At 38.5% G+C, this 18867-nt stretch overlaps 1 protein-coding gene across 1 annotated transcript in view; it reads right to left on the reverse strand.

Annotated features, from left to right (window-relative positions):
- Nucleotides 1-7369: 7369 nt before the first annotated feature.
- DSG3 (desmoglein 3) overlaps nt 7370-18867 on the reverse strand; it is a 30550-nt gene continuing 19052 nt past the window's right edge. Inside the window, exons 12-16 of the mRNA XM_055235388.2 lie at nt 16399-16659; nt 13344-13483; nt 12987-13050; nt 11370-11653; nt 7370-10118 (exon numbers count right to left, since the gene is read on the reverse strand). Coding sequence (XP_055091363.2) covers nt 9504-10118; nt 11370-11653; nt 12987-13050; nt 13344-13483; nt 16399-16659 — 1364 coding nt within the window. The 3' untranslated portion in view covers nt 7370-9503. The remainder of the gene's footprint in view (nt 10119-11369; nt 11654-12986; nt 13051-13343; nt 13484-16398; nt 16660-18867) is intronic.

Consider the following 18867-nt stretch of genomic DNA (forward strand, 5'->3'; position numbering starts at 1 on the left):
CAGTAGCTTTGGAGAGTGAACCTGGAAGTAAAATAGTGGGTTTAAAAATCTTTCCAAATGACCTAGAATGATAATTGTAAGTACTTTGGTTGAGAGATGCAGAATTTCAAAAGTACATGATTTTCATTCTAAAGAAAAAACAAGAATTTAAAGTAATTAAATTATTTATTTTAATTTACTTCACAAATTAGTCTTTTTGGTGGTGGCTTGAAAATTTCAGTCAACGTACTAATTTGTTAATAACATTCTGAAATTTGTGAAGGATTTCCTTTGTTAAAATGATTGGAGTGCATTTAAGGCTATTCAATAATGAACTTACCCACTTGTGTTCTGCTATTCTTCTCAGGTTGAGGAAAAACATGGGTTCCATCAGGGAAGGAGATGGGAGCCTTAGCCTTGATCACAGGGCTTCTCCATCTGAGGGCATGAGCTTGTGAATGTCATCTACCCTGGAGGACACATTTCATGAACTGTGCTGACTACAATTACAATATTGTTATTCTTGAATCCCAGGTTAGATATTGTGAATGGCAAATTACTTCTATCTAGTAACTTTACTTCTGTAGCAAAAGTAATTGAAAACCCCATAACACGATAAATAATAATTTAATTAACTTTGGCATCTATGTACACCCAGGGAACTGGAGAGTCAAAGCAGTCTTTCAGATATTATAAGAGAAGAGAACCAAAACGTTGCCTCTGGTGTCGAGAATTTCAGGAATTTTTTTTTTTTTTTTTTTTTTTTTTTTTTTTTTGAGACAGAGTCTCACTCTCTTGCCTGGGCTGGAGTGCAGTGGCATGATTTCAGCTCACTACAACCTCCACCTCCCGGGTTCAAGCGACTCTCCTGCCTTAGCCTCCTGAGTATCTGGGATTACAGGCACGTGACACCACACCCAGCTAATTTTTGTATTTTTAGTAGAGACGGGGTTTCACCATGTTGGTCAGGCTGGTCTCGAACTCCTGACCTCATGATCCACCCGCCTCGGCCTCCCAAAGTGCTGGAATTACAGGCGTGAGCCACCACGCCTGGCTGAAAATGTCTGTTTTTAAACCCATTTTGTTCAAACTATATAGCTTTTTTTTTTTTCAGTAGACCTAGATTGAGTTACATCACCTCTTCTAATTCTCACTCCAAGTGGAGGTTTTATGAGACAGAGATGTGTTTAAAGATTAAGCAAACTGATTAAGCAAAAAAGTTTAATACAAAGAAGGCAATGGGAAAAAAATTGCTCTGGATAGTTTAGATATAATGCTCACAACGACCCTTTTCAGCTTGTTTGAGGACAATTGTGGTTAAAATTAAAAAAAAAAAAAGATTGTGTTCATTATGAACATTACTGTGCATCTTGAAAGCTGACCCCTTACTTAGCTAGGCGGTTGTCTGCACATTTACCATAACATCTTCCTCTTCCCAATGGCTGTCTCTTCAGCTGGAACAATATGTGAATGACATTATACCTTTGGAGAGAGTTACACCCATCTTATGCAGAATCAGCTACAATAAAGTTAAGTCAGTCAACAAAGACTGCTTGTAATTAATTCTCTTATGGGTATGAGAGAGGATGAAAGTATATCACTGTACTTCTTTCTTAACTGTGGGATTAGAACATGAATCTGAAGTAAATAGGTATGTTGATGACAACAGGTTAAGCAGAACAGTATTACAGAAAAGCTTCGGAGTTGGATAATGTGAAGTCCATGTAAAAGCTCATGTGAAGAATTGCTCTATGGTTCATAAAATTGCCATGGCTAGTTTTCATTGTTTGACACTGCAGGAGAATTAGTCTACTCTATACCCCAGAATTTTCAATCATTGAAATCTTGAGTCTACAGAGTATGCTCAAAGGGTCAGAATTGTGAGGCCTGAGTCCCAGGTGTGATCATGTGCACAGAAATGGTCTAAATGGACAGATGTGAAATGTGTGATTAGGGGGATGCTGGACAGTGTGTGTTCTCAAGTTGCTTTACCTCCTAACCTATTGCTCAATGATAATGAAAATTAACTTTGTTTATGCAGTCAACAAATATTCTAAACATTAAAGACATACACTTCAGGGAGGAGTAACAAAGTGCTTTTTGTGATTTATACCTTACTGTGAATTAATTTCTCAAACAATTAAAAAACTTATCAACTAGTTATAGCCAGTTTTTAGAGGAAGCAGGTAGCAGTGAATATGAAGACATCAGGCATGTCATGTGCTAGAAATAAAGAAAAAACATGCAAAGGTAAAGACAGATTTCACTTCTTTCCATTTTATGATGGGTCAGCTGGCATTTGCAAATAAGCTCATTTTCACTTGCCCAGCAGTGATAATGGTCCATAAATCATATAGAAACTGAACATAAAAGTGTGGTCTTTTTTCACGCAGTTTGTCACTATTCTAGTAACATTAAAATATATATCCAATGGAAGTGGGGTCGATTAGCATCATTCTTTTCATGCTAGTTTTCAAGTAACTTTTTTTTCCCCAAAGCCATCTGGCTGTCCCATCTAGCTGGTAGAAATGACATAGTAAGTATTCTTTGGGGAAGAAAGAAGCCATCCATCCTGCCCATGACCCTATTGCAACCTACATGACCCTGTCACACTTAATATCCACCTGAAGACAGGAATTCAAGTCTTCATTTAGAAGCCTAAATTCACTTTTCCAAGGAAGCTGAATTGAAAAATGGCAATCATCTGGTGATTCTGATTGGCTTGGGTATACAAGATAACAATTTGTTATGAACTGGCACATCTTCATTGGACTGTCTATTCATCGGAATTTCCAGTGCTGAGAAGACTAGGACAATCCTTGTGGCTAAGGCAAAAAATTAATAAAAAAGACATATTATGGTGGCAGTCTAGAGTAGCAGAAAGAGAATCAGCCTAGCCAGTTCTTAACTCTGAAATTGATCCACGAGTTACTTCCCAGCCTCAGTTTAAGCATCTATATAAAAGGAGGGCTTTGGATCATACAATAGGGATATTTCGAGATTCTGTGGTTTCAGTAGTTTGTACGTCAGAACTCTTAACTTTCAGATGATTGAGTTCATTTTGAAGATTTAAAATACAGTAAAAAAATGAAAACAAATCTTTATGAGCATTTACTATGTTCAAAGTGCATTCTTGTAACTTTACAGAAACTCTGTGAAGTAGAAGCTATTATTATCTTCATAATAATAGTCCAGAGAGGTTCGCAGAGATTAAGAAACTTGCCCCAAACCATAAAGTTAGTAAGTTGGGAAACGGGGATTTGAACTCAAGTATGTAGTTTGTCTCCAAAGCCTGAACTCTTAACCATTAACTTAAATGCACAAAAAAGACAAAACAGAAGCCTTCTCAAGTTTAACTTTTTTTTTTTTGAGATGGAGTCTCGCTCTGTTGCGCAGGCTGGAGTGCAGTGGCTCAATCTCGGCTCACTGCAAGCTCTGCCTCCCGGGTTCACGCCATTCTCCTGCCTCAGCCTCCCGAGTAGCTGGGACTACAGGCGCCCGCCACCACGCCCGGCTAATTTTTTGTATTTTTAGTAGAGACGGGGTTTCACAGTGTTAGCCAGGATGGTCTCCATCTCCTGACCTCGTGATCCGCCTGCCTCGGCCTCCCAAAGTGCTGGGATTACAGATGTGAGCCACCGCGCCCGGCCTTAACTTTTGTCAATCATTAAAATATAATATAGTTATTTTGATTGATTAACAGATGGAATGAGGTTTTTAAAAATTCTCTTAGCTCCTTCAGTAGTGGGTTTTTTTTTTTTTTGCAAACTTTAATAGGTTTTCTTAGCTTGACAACTCATTCTCTATATTCACGAACATCTCCTGACTTGTTCCTTCAGTGGAGATACCCTTTTCTAGCCAGAGTTGGCAAAAGTAGCAATAGCATGCATTGGCTTGTTTGAGAGGCCCTGGGTGAGCCTTTGTTGCATAAAGTAGGAGATCTGTTATTGTCTTGGTAGCATATGCCTTCCTTACAAGTTTGCCTCCTTGAAAGAATATTCAAAGACCAGCACAAAAGAGAACATTTCCAGGATCCAAGAGCGTGTATGTAGAAACAGTGGCAAGTTAGAAAATCAACTTAGGTGTCAGATAGCAGCCACAAAATATGTTTTGAGGAAAAATTCATAGCAATTTATAACAGCTGAGAAAAAGAGGGAAGATACAGGAAGGTAGATTTTGTCAGAACTTACTAGACTAAGGATTTATTGCGTATTTTTTACTAATTAAATGTTGGGGATGTCAGACCTGGTTGAAAATAATTAAAAGTCTGGTTAAATAAGGCTTTTTCACCATAGCTTACCTAAAGAAATTCGGGTGCAAAATCTAGGTGATTATTATTATTTTCTAAAATAATAAAGCTAGATAGCAGAATTCTTAAGCGCAGAAACTTTGTGTCTGCAGCGCCCACTAAGCATTAGTGTCAGTCCACAGATTTGATAATGGAAAGACCCTGCTTTAGCTATGCCAAGCCATGAGGTTACCTGAGGCAAGAATGTGGGTGTGTGTGTGTTTCATCTGAGTTAGGACCATATAAATCTTATTATCAGTAGAAGTCAGTTGGACGTGAGAAGACATGACTGAAGTTAATCTCATATTTTGTGTTTAAATACTCATTTTTCACTTAGTAACAATGTCTTCTTGCAGGATTGAAAATCATGTCATTATGCCATTTGAATAAATACAGGATTACCTGATTCTTTACAGCGTTATAATCAAGAAAGTTCCTTGCAATCCTTCTTTTGATTATGAAAGAGCATAAATACTTCTTCTGCCTTCTGGGAAAATGAGGACATACACATTGTTTCAATATAAATGTTTTGCTTATATTATCATCATTTGATTGTCTGTGTTGTCACATAAAATTCACTGTTTGCTAACTTAGTAATGATGAATTCTGCACACAGAAAACATCAGAGATGTTCTGAGGCATAAAATTGAAAATACAGTGGTACCACGTTTCTCAGGAAAGTCAAAGTAGAAATGAAACTGACTTCAAGGAGTAAAAAATTTGTAGTTGTTAAAATGTGTTCTTTTCCACAAATCATGGAAACACTGAGCTGGAAGGACCTGTTTAAGGTAATCATTTCATATCCAGAAACATTTCATACAACCTCTGCTAAATAGTGTTTTATCAAAGTAATTCTTAGGGAGTTGACTGAGAAAGAGATTCCAGGTAGTTTTTTTCAGTACTTACAGCATCAGTTATAATTGTATAAAATTGCATTTTACTTTTGTATTAAAATACAAAAATTGTAATTTAAATTCAGCTAAATACTTGTTTCTGCGATTTAGGCTTTTGGCTCATTCTTATTAGTTATTGGTTGTGGAAGAGACCTGGTCACTGGCCCCTGAAAGAAAAACCTCCACATGTCCTTCAAAATAGCAGCATCATGTATTAGCATTCTCTTTCTCTCTCTCTCTGTCACTGTCTCTCTCTCCCTCCCACACACACATATGCCTACATTATACTGCTTCTTTAGTCTTTAAAATTACATCTAGATTTGTAATCCTTTTTATAATTTTCATTTTCTTTGTATTCTTTCTAATTTTTAATGTTCTACTCAAGTCTTAGACTGGAAGTGAACAGATTATTCTGAGAGTAATAGTTATTATTTCCAGACAACTATCGATAAACTTTCACATTTGTGTCACTTATTGTGCAACCTTGAGAAAGTTATTTTGCTTCTCTGAGTCTCTGTTTCCATGCCTGTAATCTAAGGATTACTCTAGAATTGAATTAGAGTATGCAGCTCTCTTGACCACTTGGTAACCCTCACCAATGTCTCTTTCCTTCTTGCTCTGAGAACCGCATCCATTTGTACTTGTTCTTCAGACGTTATCCTCTTGAGTTTTAACTATATCTCTATTGTGTCTAAAATTTTTTGTTTTTTATTTGTAAAAATGAATCAAACTGTTGAAGAAAAAGAAAGTAAAGACACCAACCAGAGAACAGCCTGATGTCTCTGGCCAGGGAGGGAATCTCAGCATAGGAGTCTCAGCATTCATCATGGAAAACATGTGGTTTCTGGCTTCTGGAATTTAAATGATTGTTTATCTTCTTGTCTTACCAATTATCCCCTTTACATAAAACCGTCTCAGACCATGTTACTGAACGCTGTTAAACCATATAATCTCTAATTCAGTATTCCTCTTTGTAGACCCAGAAGAAGATACGAGACAATGTGGAAATGCAAGAACAAGAAGGATTCTTAACTTTCGTTTCTAAATTGTTAGTTGCATTGAAACTAGTCAGTTGAATGTGTTCCATTCACACTCTTACCTCATGTATGAAGGTCCTCAAGTTAAACTAAACCGATTTTGTCACTTTTGTTCCTTGAACTTTCTATGAATAGAAGAAGCTGGTAATATTTTTGGATTTTATCTCCGTGACTTACATTTTCCTGGAATTGATTTGAAACATTTGAATTAAGCGAACTACCATTCTTTACTCAATATTTGCTTTAATCCAGTTTTTTTTCCTCCCCATACTCCACGTCCAAGCCTCATTGTCCAGATTTAAGAAGGAGGAAGGTCAGCCAGAAGAAAGTTCTGAAGCGTTGGAGGGACTTATTCTGTGGCATCTTTTAAAAGGAGGCGTAAGGACTTTAGCATTTATGGAAAAACAGTTCCACTTCTGGGGCTGATGGCTTTCACCAGTGACATGGTACACATTTTTCATCAGGCTAGATTGTAAATATTGCCTTCTCTTTACTCCAACTTTTCTCTCCAAGTCATCTTAGGATATTGCAACTTTTGAATGTCACAACAATGATCTCTCAGTTACCTGAGAGACAATTGCAACTTGCAAAATAAACAGTAGATGACTTAAAGATTCCAGTTAGTACAGTCCCTCTGCCCTGACCTCATCCAGCACTTTCTCCTGCACTATCCTGCACTATGTCCACCTGAAGTCATCCTGAATCTCGAGATACTTCCTTCCTGCTGGAAGATGCAGAAAAGCAATCAGCTAGAAAAAATAGCTAAAATACTGATAAAAAAACATATGTGAGTCATTTTATATCAGGGGTCCCCAAGCCCGCCCCCACCCCCAACAGTACCTGTCTGTGGCCTGTTGGGAACCAGGCCGTAGCAGGAGGTGAGCTGTGGGCAAGTGAGCAATCCAGCTTGAGCTCCGCCTCCTGTCTGATCAGCAGTGGCATTAGATTCTCACCGGAGCGTGAACCCTATTGTAAACTGCACATATGCGGGATCTAGGTTGCCTGCTCCTTATGATAATCTAATGCCTGATGATCTGAGGTGGGACAGTTTCATCCTGAAACCATCCCTGCCACTGTCTGTGGAAAAATTGTCTTCCACAAAAGTGGTTCCTGGTGCCAGAAGCGTTGGGGACTGCTGTTTTATAATAATATTTCTTAATAACTATTAATATAGCAAGTAGTTCAGCTTTTATTTATAAATTTATTGCTGGTTTTATTATAACAACATTACACTGTTTGTGGTTTAATACATATGGTTCAAAATGTATAATACATCAAGTAGTACAGTTTTAAAATTTTCTGCTTAAAACAAGTTTTGTGTAAAAAATGCAGATACATTTTACATGGTAAATCAGTTTTTAAGTCATCCTAAAGATTGATTTTTTTTGAAATTTAAAAACACATTTAATTTTAATTTCTCTCTTATATAACGTTTATTACTATAGCATGGTTTCCTCTACAGTTTAACAATGCAGCAAAATTCCCATTTCATGGTAAATTGGGTTTTAAGCAGCAAGGTTAAAATGCTTTGAAGATCCTGAATCACCTTTGAACTTTGAATGAGGGCTATGGTTGTTAATTTAACCCTCATGCATAAGCAGAGGCACAAGTTAGCTGCATGTGCTCTAGACCCCAGAGCGAGCCACTGTTGAGAAGCAAAGGACAGCAGCAGGAAGAGCAATGGAACCTCCTCAGGACTTACCAAGCTGCTGCGCAGGATCTAGCTTCTCCCACCTAAGATGGGCACATTGAAAGCCTTGTTGCAGCAGCACCCCCGTATGTGGAAGCACACAGCTGCCTGCACTTTTCCAGCTGCTCTAGCACCTGCCTTCCTGGTAGTCAGGGTGCCAGGGAGAGGGAGGAGCACCAGGGTGGGGGATATGTAGGGGACCTCTTTCCTTCAGGATCACACCTTTCTAGGTGAAAGCATAAACACTTGATTACTTTGCATTCCATCTGCAAAAACAAATTTAGGTTTTGAATATGGCAAAAAAAGAAGAAAGGAAAATATAAAACTCTGTTTATATATACAATAAGGAATAATGGAGGTTGATAATGATCTTGTGATCAGCTAAGACAATGTCAGTAAGCAGGTGAGGTAGGGTGCTTTCTATGGGCAAAAGGGCGAATATCTTGAATGACCAGAAATGACTCGAAGAGCTGCATTACTATCATGGTGGCATGCATGAAATAATACATCTAAACCTTTGCTAACCTAACATTATTACTCTCAAGCTTTATTACCCTCAAGCCTTAAATGGCTGTAGCTGTTTAATTTTAAAGCAAGGCTTAAAAAAATAGTGGTTACTCATAATTCCCTTTCCATATCCCTTTTTGACTTGAAAATTATTTCACCAACTACTTTTCTGAAATGCTGCTTATAATACATATTCACAGATTGCCCCATGTGTTATTCTAGTCATTGGCCCGTTTTGCTTATAAAAAAGGCCATGTTTTGTATTCTACAAAATCTGCAGACATTGTTAACATAATACACGTCATTATACATCATACGTATGCTACATCTACTCACTGACATTTAAAAAATGAGCTATTTTCAAAGACTAACACAGGATCTGTTACTGAGACGTGTGTAGGAAGGAGCTCAGTGTAAAATATTTTCTTTGGATAGATCCTTTCGAAGTGATTAAAACACACGAAATATTATTTATACTAAACTTTCTTAAATGTTCTATGATATTTCTATTTTAGAATTCTCTTATTGTGAGAATATGTGAAATATAGATGCAGCAAATTTAACACATAAGCTTATACCCCTTAGCTTGAGCAAAAGACGCATGTATGGCCTCCCAGCACCAAGAAGATGGAAGAAACGCTACAGCAACTACTTCCCTTTTACCAAGCAGCTCAAAATGCTTTAGCAAATACCTTGTGATTCTTACATCATTATCAATGATATAAGAAAAGGCAACGGAGACAAGAACCAGCGCTCCTGCTTAATCCACTAAACCACATTGCATTTTAAAATGATAAACACCTTCCTTTGGCAGTGGAAAAATAGAAGCTTAAGAATGTTTAGGAACATTTCCTGGCGAATATGATCTTAAGGATTTTGAAAAACTTTAAGATTTACTACCATTTGAATAGTACTTAAGAATTAGGAGTGACAACATATCACTTTTGGGGTATGAACCCAAACACTTAATTTATAATCGTGATCAGTTTATGAGAGAAGCTAATGAGTGCCAAATTATTAGCCCAATACAGTGAGCTTTGCTATGCCATTTTGAGTATTTTAGTCCAAAGATCCAGATTTGGTCAGTGTGCTATTCCAGCTCATTCTGGTCATATTAGACGGGAGCAAGGATCCTCTGTACAGAGCATAGTGTGTGACCCTCGTAGCTGCGTTGGGCCAGCTAGGTTGCCAGGAACACTGGAAATGGGACAGATCACCCTTTCTGTCACTATCACATTTTGTGTGAGAAGTGGATCAAAGCCTGCAGTGGAAGGTTGCAGGACGGAACCAGAAGCCGAGTAAGTCTCCGTTACCAAATAGTTACCGTGCTGCAGAGGGTCAGGGATGGAAACCGCTGGCTGGACAGACCCAGAGGCGGAAAAAGCAGAAGCTCCTTGACTTCCTGACAAAGTCTGGCACTTAACAAATCCTGGCTGCTGGACTTCTGTGAGACGGCCGCAGGATTCAATCCCATAACTGCTGTCTTTAGAGGGTGGCTGAACTTGTTTGCCTTCACCATCAACACCAAGGCTTATCTCTGCAAGTTTTTTAAATTTGGGGCCAAGTGAATCCAAGAAGCTGTCATCCAGGTCATCAGCAATAAAACTGCAACAACCCACGGAGCCCACAGGAGAACCAGTGGCATCTGCGCCTTCATTATCATAGATCAACAAGCAGTCATTTGCCTCCTGGCCATCGTCTTCCTCCGCACAGGCAAATGCTTTCTAAGATGGAGAAAAAGTGGGAAAAAATGAATTTTAAGAGTCAATTGAACAATATAATACTGTTTGTAGAACTCATTTGGATTATGAATGCCCAAACTAGGTATTCCATAGAAGTAAAGGGCACTGTCTATTAACAATCTTGTTCAAAAAATTATCTTGTGTTTGGACAACAGTATGGTTAACATTACCTCAAAATTGAGCTAGAACCTTTGTCTAGATTCTACGAATCTTGTGGGAGCCTGACCTGTGACTGTAACACACATCCCACCTAGAAATATCCCAAGAGTCCTCATCTCAAACAACCCCTCCCTTTCTCTCCTGCCCTGCAGTCTTTCTTCAAACACAATATCACTCTTTGTTTGCTTGGATAGTAGGTCAGACCTTGGCACTTACCAGTATCGATAACAAAACTCAATGTGAGATCCATTCTAACCATGCCTCTCTGCCCACTAATCTTTGGTTATCAAATGAGAGGCAAGCATCCTACTTTTCAAAGTCTTCTTTGTTTTCGTACCCATGTTCCTTTTCTGTTCTATGCTTCCTGACATGTCATTCCTCCCATCACTGATCTTCCATCCTATTCTTTTTGCCTCCCCTTTTTTGGGGGTCATTAATTCAGTGGTTCTTCAACTTTTTTAGACAGAGACTCCTTTGATAATGTGAATACTATCCCCCTCTCTCAGGAAAATATACACACATGTATTTGGATATCCTTTATGATATAGGAAATACAAAATGAACTGCTTTGTATTCTTAAAGAAGATGCTAGAAATTCTCACATAAAACAGATTTGCCCTCAATTGTTTGTTCAGTTGGAGGAATGAGATGCTACTTGCTATATGGTCTCATGTTGTGGTTATCCACTCATTCTTCTTTTATTATTAATTTGTTTATTTTAGAGACGAGGTCTCACTCTGTCACCCAGGCTGGAGTGCAGTGGTTCCATCATAGCTCACTGCAGCTTCTACCTCCTAGGTGCAAGCAATCCTCCCACCTCAGCCTCCTGAGTAGCTGGGACTGCAGGCATGTACCACTATGCCCGGCTCCCATTCTTCTTTTGATCAGTGACCCAATTTTGACAGCTACCTTAGGTTATCTGCATTATTTTGGCAAAAAACAAACAAACCATTTTTTTCTTGCATTTTAACAAGCTGTAAATGAAAAGAACTGCAAAACTGAAGTATATAATCAAATAAAAAGATCTCTAAGGTAAATAAGATAACCAAGCCACGAAGTTTTTCACCAAATTACCTGAGAAAAGTAGGAGTCCAGAAAATTCATGCTTATTGCCCCATCAGCGTAGTCCTTATTGGTTCCTCCAGTGGAATGCCTTGTTCTCATGGTTCCAGACTGCCCTGAGGAACAGATGCCAACTCCAGTGGCTGCTCCGAATCCCGAAGCAGCTCCTGACACTGTCCCTGTTGCAAAGCCTGCAGCACCTCCGGATTCAGTAGCTGCTCCAAGCTTAGTGGTCATTTCCATTCCTGAAGTGCCTTCCACTGCTGTCCCTCTGGCATACGTATTTGTACAAACTTCTAAAAACAAGGGAGAACATTCTGTAGGATCTTACGCTGTTATTTGTTGCATTTTATAAAACGGGTCTTGAGTGTCTATAAGCAGTCACCATGTTAAGCAAGTAAGTGGGAGAGAATACAATTATATGACGAGAGGTGATAATATCCCACAGTGTGTTATGTGAGAGTCATAAAGGAGGGCATATAAACGGGTGAAAAAGCTCTAAAAATATACTAATTTTAAAAGTGTACAAAGAAATAAGATTTTCAGTGACAACAGCCAGAAATAGAAAAGACAGGATATTTAGTACACAGCTATGGGAAGCTTCTAATGCAATGCTTGTTTGTTTTCATGAAAAAAACGTTATAATTAAGCAGTCATATGAGCTCAGTATGGAAACCAAAGAGGAAACATACATAATGTAATCATGCAAATTAGCATGTCTTGGTACCTAAAGAGAATTTAACAAATCACGACTATTCAGCCTGTTACCTTTACATTATGCTTTCATGGAAATTTACTTTTTTCTAGATAATTCTTTACATAGCTCTTGCTATGTAATTCTAACGGGAAAAGCAGGTGAGGATTGGAGCATCTGATAAAGGAAGACAGTTACATATTTGGGGAAATCTCATGCAGATTGTGCAGGATGGACACTTGAAAACAATCTATGGAATTAAGCAAAACTTTAATATTAGGCATTAAGTATTATTGTTCTTTTAGTTCACTGAGTAGTTGTGGCACTCAGATAATATTAATGAAATAGCCACTTGGTAAAACCAAAGAAATAAACAAATTCACCTGTATGACCTGTATGACAACATAAGTGATCATGTCCTATTATGTCTGAATCCAGGAATTAGTAATTGAACTGAAATCAGGATACTGTTAGTTCTGGGGAAGAAAGAAGGGGAACAGGATCGAGGATGTGCACATGAGAGTTTAACTGAAAATATGACCAATGTTTGGAACAGACAAAGTTGGGTGGTGGATACATAGATGTTTGTTATATTTTCCCTTACATTTTTCTATATGTGTGAAGTCTTTCCTAATTAAAAAATTAGTAATTGATTGCCTGAGAACTACACATCACTAAAGTTTGGAAAAAGTATAACAAATCTTTAGATATTGACAATGGTGGCATCAATGGATAAATTAACTTATTGAAGCCAGACATGTCAGGGAATTGACTAATATAAAAATACTAAAACAGCTTTTCTCCATTTCAGTGGTAACAGCTCCTGACATGTGCACACAGATGCAAATTATTAAGAAGATAATTTAAACACTTCTTATTTTTTAATATTTCTCACTGAACTCACCATTGCTTTCAAACATTTTATGTCCACTTACCAGAACTTTCCATGAAATCGGCTCCATTGGCTGTTACAGGAGGCACACAAATATTTGTGATTTCCTGCAAACCATGTGAAAAATAAATTCATTTAAAAGCGAACCAGATTTCAGAGCAATATAGTGACATGTGGCTCTTTGCAAATTTGCAAATGATAACATTACAAGAAGTGCAAATTCTTGCAGGGATAACCATTTCTATGATTTGACATCTGAAGAGCTAAAATCCTAAAAGCCTCCATCTATTCAGCACTGACTCTCAAACTGAAGGTCAAGAAATCTCTTTTTATGTCTCAATGTAAATCAAACATTTCCTCTATGTAATTGAAATACATAATTTATGAACTGGATGCTTACTTTGTCTTCAGGATGGGCTCCTTCAATTCCCCACTGATGAATTGTTCCTTCTGAGCCATCAGGAACTGGGATAAAACCACCTGTCACTCCCCCAGTGGAACCTGCCCCACAGTCACAGGTCAACAGCAGAAGGGGGGCCACTAGTGAAAAACAAAACAAGACATCAGAACACTTGACTAATTTAGGAACTGTTTAATGTGATAATTGTCAGAAATGTTACAAAGAAAATACAGTGTCTCAAATATTTGTAGACAATTCCTAATGAAAATCAAAATTAGTTTCTACAAATGAAACTTGGTACAGTAAGCACACTAAAATTTCATGTGATTATGAAATTGGAGACAGATCAGATCATTTCTTGTTTTTTTTTTGGTATATTGTCTTAAAATAGGCACTGATGTATGATGAAAGTAGCTGTTTGGTCCCTCAATCCTTTTCCTTAATATATTTTTATGATTATTGCATTTATTTGCACATGTTGGGGCTATGTATATTGTGTCAGGTGAATACACAGATAAATATATGACCAGAATGGTCCAGATTTTAGGTGGGCACGATGGTGTTTTGGTAATCTAGCCTCTAATTATCGCTCAGTAAACAGTAATTAACCAGAAAACTCCCTCAGTAACTAGGGTGATAGCCTAATAAATGGCTATCAATGCATTCTTCATTGTAATTTAAGAATTTCTTAGCTGTGGCTTGAGCTTGGAGGGCTCTTCTGGTAGTGTAAATATCCTTCTGTGCACATCCTTGGCAATAAAGGTTAATGTCATTCTCATGTTAACTGACCAAGAGTGAAATACTTATTCTTGAAAGCAGGTGTTTCCCACACTTTGTTGTCAGTGGCCCCACTGCCACCTCTGCCCTGCCAAGGCCACCTGAATCCTAATGTTTCAACTCTCTTCACTTAGAGGCAGCTTAGTGAGGGGTTTAAGCATGCAGCCTCTGAAGTCAGATTCTAGGGTTTAAATTTTGGCTGTACCACTTAACAGCTATGTAATGTTGGGCATGTGATATCAACCTTCTTTGCTCAGTTAACTCATCCATAAAATGGGGGAATAAATAGTATCTACATCATAGGTTGTTGTGAGGATTGAATTAATACAGGTAAAGGCCCAACTCCTTAATACTATTTTATTAGGGTTTAAGTTTCAACATATGAATTTTTCTGGGGGGACACACACATTCAGACCATAACAATTAATCTCCCAATCCTCTCCAGGGGCCACCATAATGCACGGCACACTTGTCCTTTCTTTTCCAGTCTCATGTCACAGCTCTAAATCTGAACTTCATCATCTCTCTTGAACTCTTACAATGACCTCTTAAGTGTTCTTTCCTTTCTAATTTACAGTACATACTGTGGCCAGGGTTGTCTTTCTAAAATACAAATATGATCATGTTAGTCTTTTATTTAAATGCTTTTAGCAGCTCCTCTTTCTCATAGGATAAAGTACAAACACCACAGCACGTCTATGTAGCCCTTTCAAATTAGTCCTAATGCATTCTCTGTTTCTCCTTCACTTTCCACAATTTCCCCACGCGTTAGCCTTCCAAGGCTGTGTGATTCCCAAAACAGAAAATATTGAGTGTTTTCTGGCCTTGGCTGATGCTGTCAAGTTTTGGAAACGCCTTTTCCATTTTTTTGTACTGATTATATCCTAATCATTCTTCAAGGCTCAATTGAATGATTCCTCTATTTCGTGAAATCTTCTGTAATTACCCATTTGTAGTAATTTCTATTATAGCTTTATCAAGGTATTTTTTCCCCTATAGTTAGACATGCATGAAAACCAAAATCAAATTTCCTTTTCAGCTAGAAGCTAGCATAGTGATTCACATAGAGGTACTTAAAAATTTTTGGTTCTTGAACTTGATTAATACGATATCGAAAAACCAAACCTCTGAGTGTCAATTTCAGCTCTTAAACTAAATGGTGTATAGTAACTTTAGAATAGTAAATGCTTTTGGAGAATAAGGAAGGGAAAAATATAGCATGTGTGGCAATTAGCTCTATCTATAGCAATTTATTTCTTTTTAAAAAAAGAGACCTGAAAAAATATTGCAAAACATTCATATCTGTTCAGTTGAAGTGATGGTTGTATGTGTAGTTGTCTACACATTTTCTCTACTTTTTGTGGTTTTAAAATTAATAATCATAAAATTAATTTTAACTCTAAAACTCTGTGATTTTTATAATAAATTAAGAAAGTGTGCATTTAGCAAGGATTTCTCTTGTTTATACAAGAATTAGTCAGGAAGTTCTTTTAAATAGAGACCTCTTACAATCAAAATACTATTTGATTTACAAGATTTTGATTCAAATACAACTTTTCAGAAACCTATTGATAAATTTTACCTTTATTGAAAAAGGATACTTATGCATCGTTTTCTAAATGTGTTTAATAAACTTAGTCATGTTAAATGTGAAGGTCTTAAAGGGGATGCATATTCAGATGGTAATCTATTTTGAGGAAATGCTAGATGAAGCAATAACTTCTCAGAACCTATGCTATCTTAATAGCATATGATATTAATATTAATATCATATGCTATTAATTAATATTAGTGAGGGGTTAATTAATTAATTAATATTAATAGCGTATGCTATCTTAATAGCCTATGATACCCTAGTTGTATTTCCCTAGGTTTATTTGACTAGTGTTCTCTTTTTATCTTAGAATCTCATGAGATGTGATCAATACAGAGAAAACATCTTAGAAAGCACCACACTCATGGATAAAGCCATAATTTTGACCACGAACATTACTAACAGTGTGTAGACAGTCTTCATGATTTGCTTTTCTCTTGATTATGTTGTGCTGTCTTCTAAATGTCTGACATATATAACTTGTGTTGCTATATTAATATAGACTGTTAGCAAGTGACATGTTACACATTTCAGATTCTTTCTGAAAATGCCATTTCCCCCTAGCTTTACCTATAAAACATCAGAGAATATTCTTTCCCCATTGCACAGATGAGCAGGGCAGTATGGAGGCCTTTGCAAATGAGGACACCCAGTTCAACAGAGAACGAAACATTGGCTACTCACACAGCAGCAGCAGGAGACCAAGGAGCAGCAGGCCGATGGCGGCAGGCCCCAGCCTCCCTGAGGGCAGCCTGCCATCCCTGGTCCCAGGGTCTGTGGTTGGGTAAGAAGTTCTACAGACATCCCTGTTGTCACACTGGCAGACTTCCAGTGTCAAGCTGCCTGGAATCTCACACCGATTGTTCTGACTGTCTGTAAGTACCAGGGAGATGTGGTACACTCCAGGAGCTATCTGTTCCTGTGCTCTGAGGAGGGCCGAGGTAGCTGTAGAGAAAGAATCATGCAAATCAACAGTAGGACGAGGTGTCTTTTCAGTCTGTTTTGTGTTGCTATAACAGAATATCACAGACTGGATAATTCATAAAGAAAACACATTTATTTCTCACAGTTCTGAAGGTTGGGAAGCTCAATATCAAGGTGTCAGAATCTGACAAAGGCCTTTGGACTTCATCAGCCCATGGCGGAAGGTGGAAGGACAGGACAGCATGAGAGCAAGTGGGGGCTGAACTCACCCTTATAACAACTCACTCTTACTGTAATGAACCCACTCCCATGGTAACGCCATTAATCCATGCATGAGGACAGAGCCCTCATGACCTCATTACCTCTTACAGGTCTCACCTCTCAACACTGTTGCAGTGGGGATTAAGTTTTCAACACATGAGCTTTGGAAGACCTATTCCAACCGTAGCAGTGTCTTACACTCTTACTACTTATTTTCATTAGCAGAGTTAGTTGCCACAAACAGTAGGGTTGATAATAGAGTGAGGTTTGAGCAGTGATGAGGGCTATAACGGGTTCAAGTGGGTAAATCTGTCTACACCTGCCTCCTTGTCCTCTCTGTTTCAGGTAGGCCCATTATTCTCTCCCAAGAAACTCGGTTCTACTCTGCTTTTCCCACGAAAGAAGATGGGCGACATCATTTAGAGTCAGGCACTCCGCTTCTGGGGCTTAACCACTCTCTTGTATGTCTGCACCAATCCTTGGACTTGTGTGGCCCTCTGAGTGTATGTGTTCCTGACTCTGTGTTCTTGTACTTATCAAGACTTTCAACTTTGGCTGCTACTACCTCAACTGCTCTTCCCGGTTCTTATCCCGTGAGCTGCAGGTCTATGATATGGGATTTCCTTGTGGTGATGGCCTATTGCCTATCTGAGTCCTGAGCATAGACTGTTTTCTATCTCCCACTGCTATGTTGCCTTTTTTAAGCGGATCCCACAATAGTTCTTATAAGGTTCAGCATTGCATTTGTTGCATCTTTTTGATCCCACCATACCCTTTGACATTGTGCCTTGCCCACCTAGTCCAATCACTGTTGCCTTGCCCAGCCACACCTGGGCAGGTATGTCTTGTGACACATCCTGGCCCTCTCTGATCTTTCTTTGGCAGCCTCTTCGTTGGCCACGTATCCAGTAAACGCATTTGGAGCAAAATGCTGCATGCAGTTTGGAGATAGATCTTTATGCCAGAAGTGTGAGGGCCCAAGGGAAGATGACCATCGAGATCAAGATCCCTTTGGTAACTCTGGCAGTGGCTGCTACTTAGGACTGAAGGACATGCTTTAACAGCATGTACATTCATGAAAGGAAGCAAGGCTGGTTCAGAAAGGAGCTAGGGAAAAGTGAGTTTACTAAGGATTTGAAGTAGTCTCGTCATTATAAAATCCAGAAAGGACGGAGACTTTTAGGAAGTGTAGTCTATTTCTATGACACTTCTGGAAAGCACAGACAATGTACAATGAGTATGATAAAGGTTAGGAAAGAGAAAGGATGAACTAGCTCCTCCCTGTTGGATAATGGGTTTGCAAATTTCAGTCCACTATGCCCTCAAGGTTCCTGACTAGTGACAGTGTAAGCGGCACTCCCTGTGGCCTTGGGCAGACTGATTTCTTCATGCTACATGTCTGCTCATAGACTGCTCCATCAGAACAAGTTTATGTATTTAGTATTTAGAAATCTAAACAGCTCTGTGATAAATAGATATCTGACTTTATTTTTTTAGACTGAGGTTTTACTCTTGTTGCCCAGGCTGGAGTGCAGTGGCACGATCTCGGCTCACTGCAACCTCCGCCTCCTGGGTTCAAGTGATTCTCCTGCCTCAGTCTCCTGAGTAGCTGGGATTATAGGCATGCGCCAGCACACCTAGCTACTTTTTGTATTTTTAGTAGAAATGGGGTTTCACCATGTTGGCCAGCTGGTCTTGAACTCCTGACCTCAGATGATCCTCCTGCCCCGGCCTCCCAAAGTACTGGCATTACAGGCGTGAGCCACCATGCCCCACCTAGATGCCTGATTCTAATTTTTTTTGGGTGCACTATGGAAGTAGAAATAAACAGATTTAAAATGTTAAAACATTGAATGAACCCTAAAAAGGATTCAAAATAAAATATTAAATGGTGCTAACAGTATATCATTCCTTTTCTCTTCTGAAAAGAGAAATAATTCACAAGGCTACAACCACATCTTCATTGCA

Source organism: Symphalangus syndactylus, chromosome 1, assembly GCF_028878055.3.
Source record: "Symphalangus syndactylus isolate Jambi chromosome 1, NHGRI_mSymSyn1-v2.1_pri, whole genome shotgun sequence".
NCBI classification, from domain to species: domain Eukaryota; kingdom Metazoa; phylum Chordata; class Mammalia; order Primates; family Hylobatidae; genus Symphalangus; species Symphalangus syndactylus.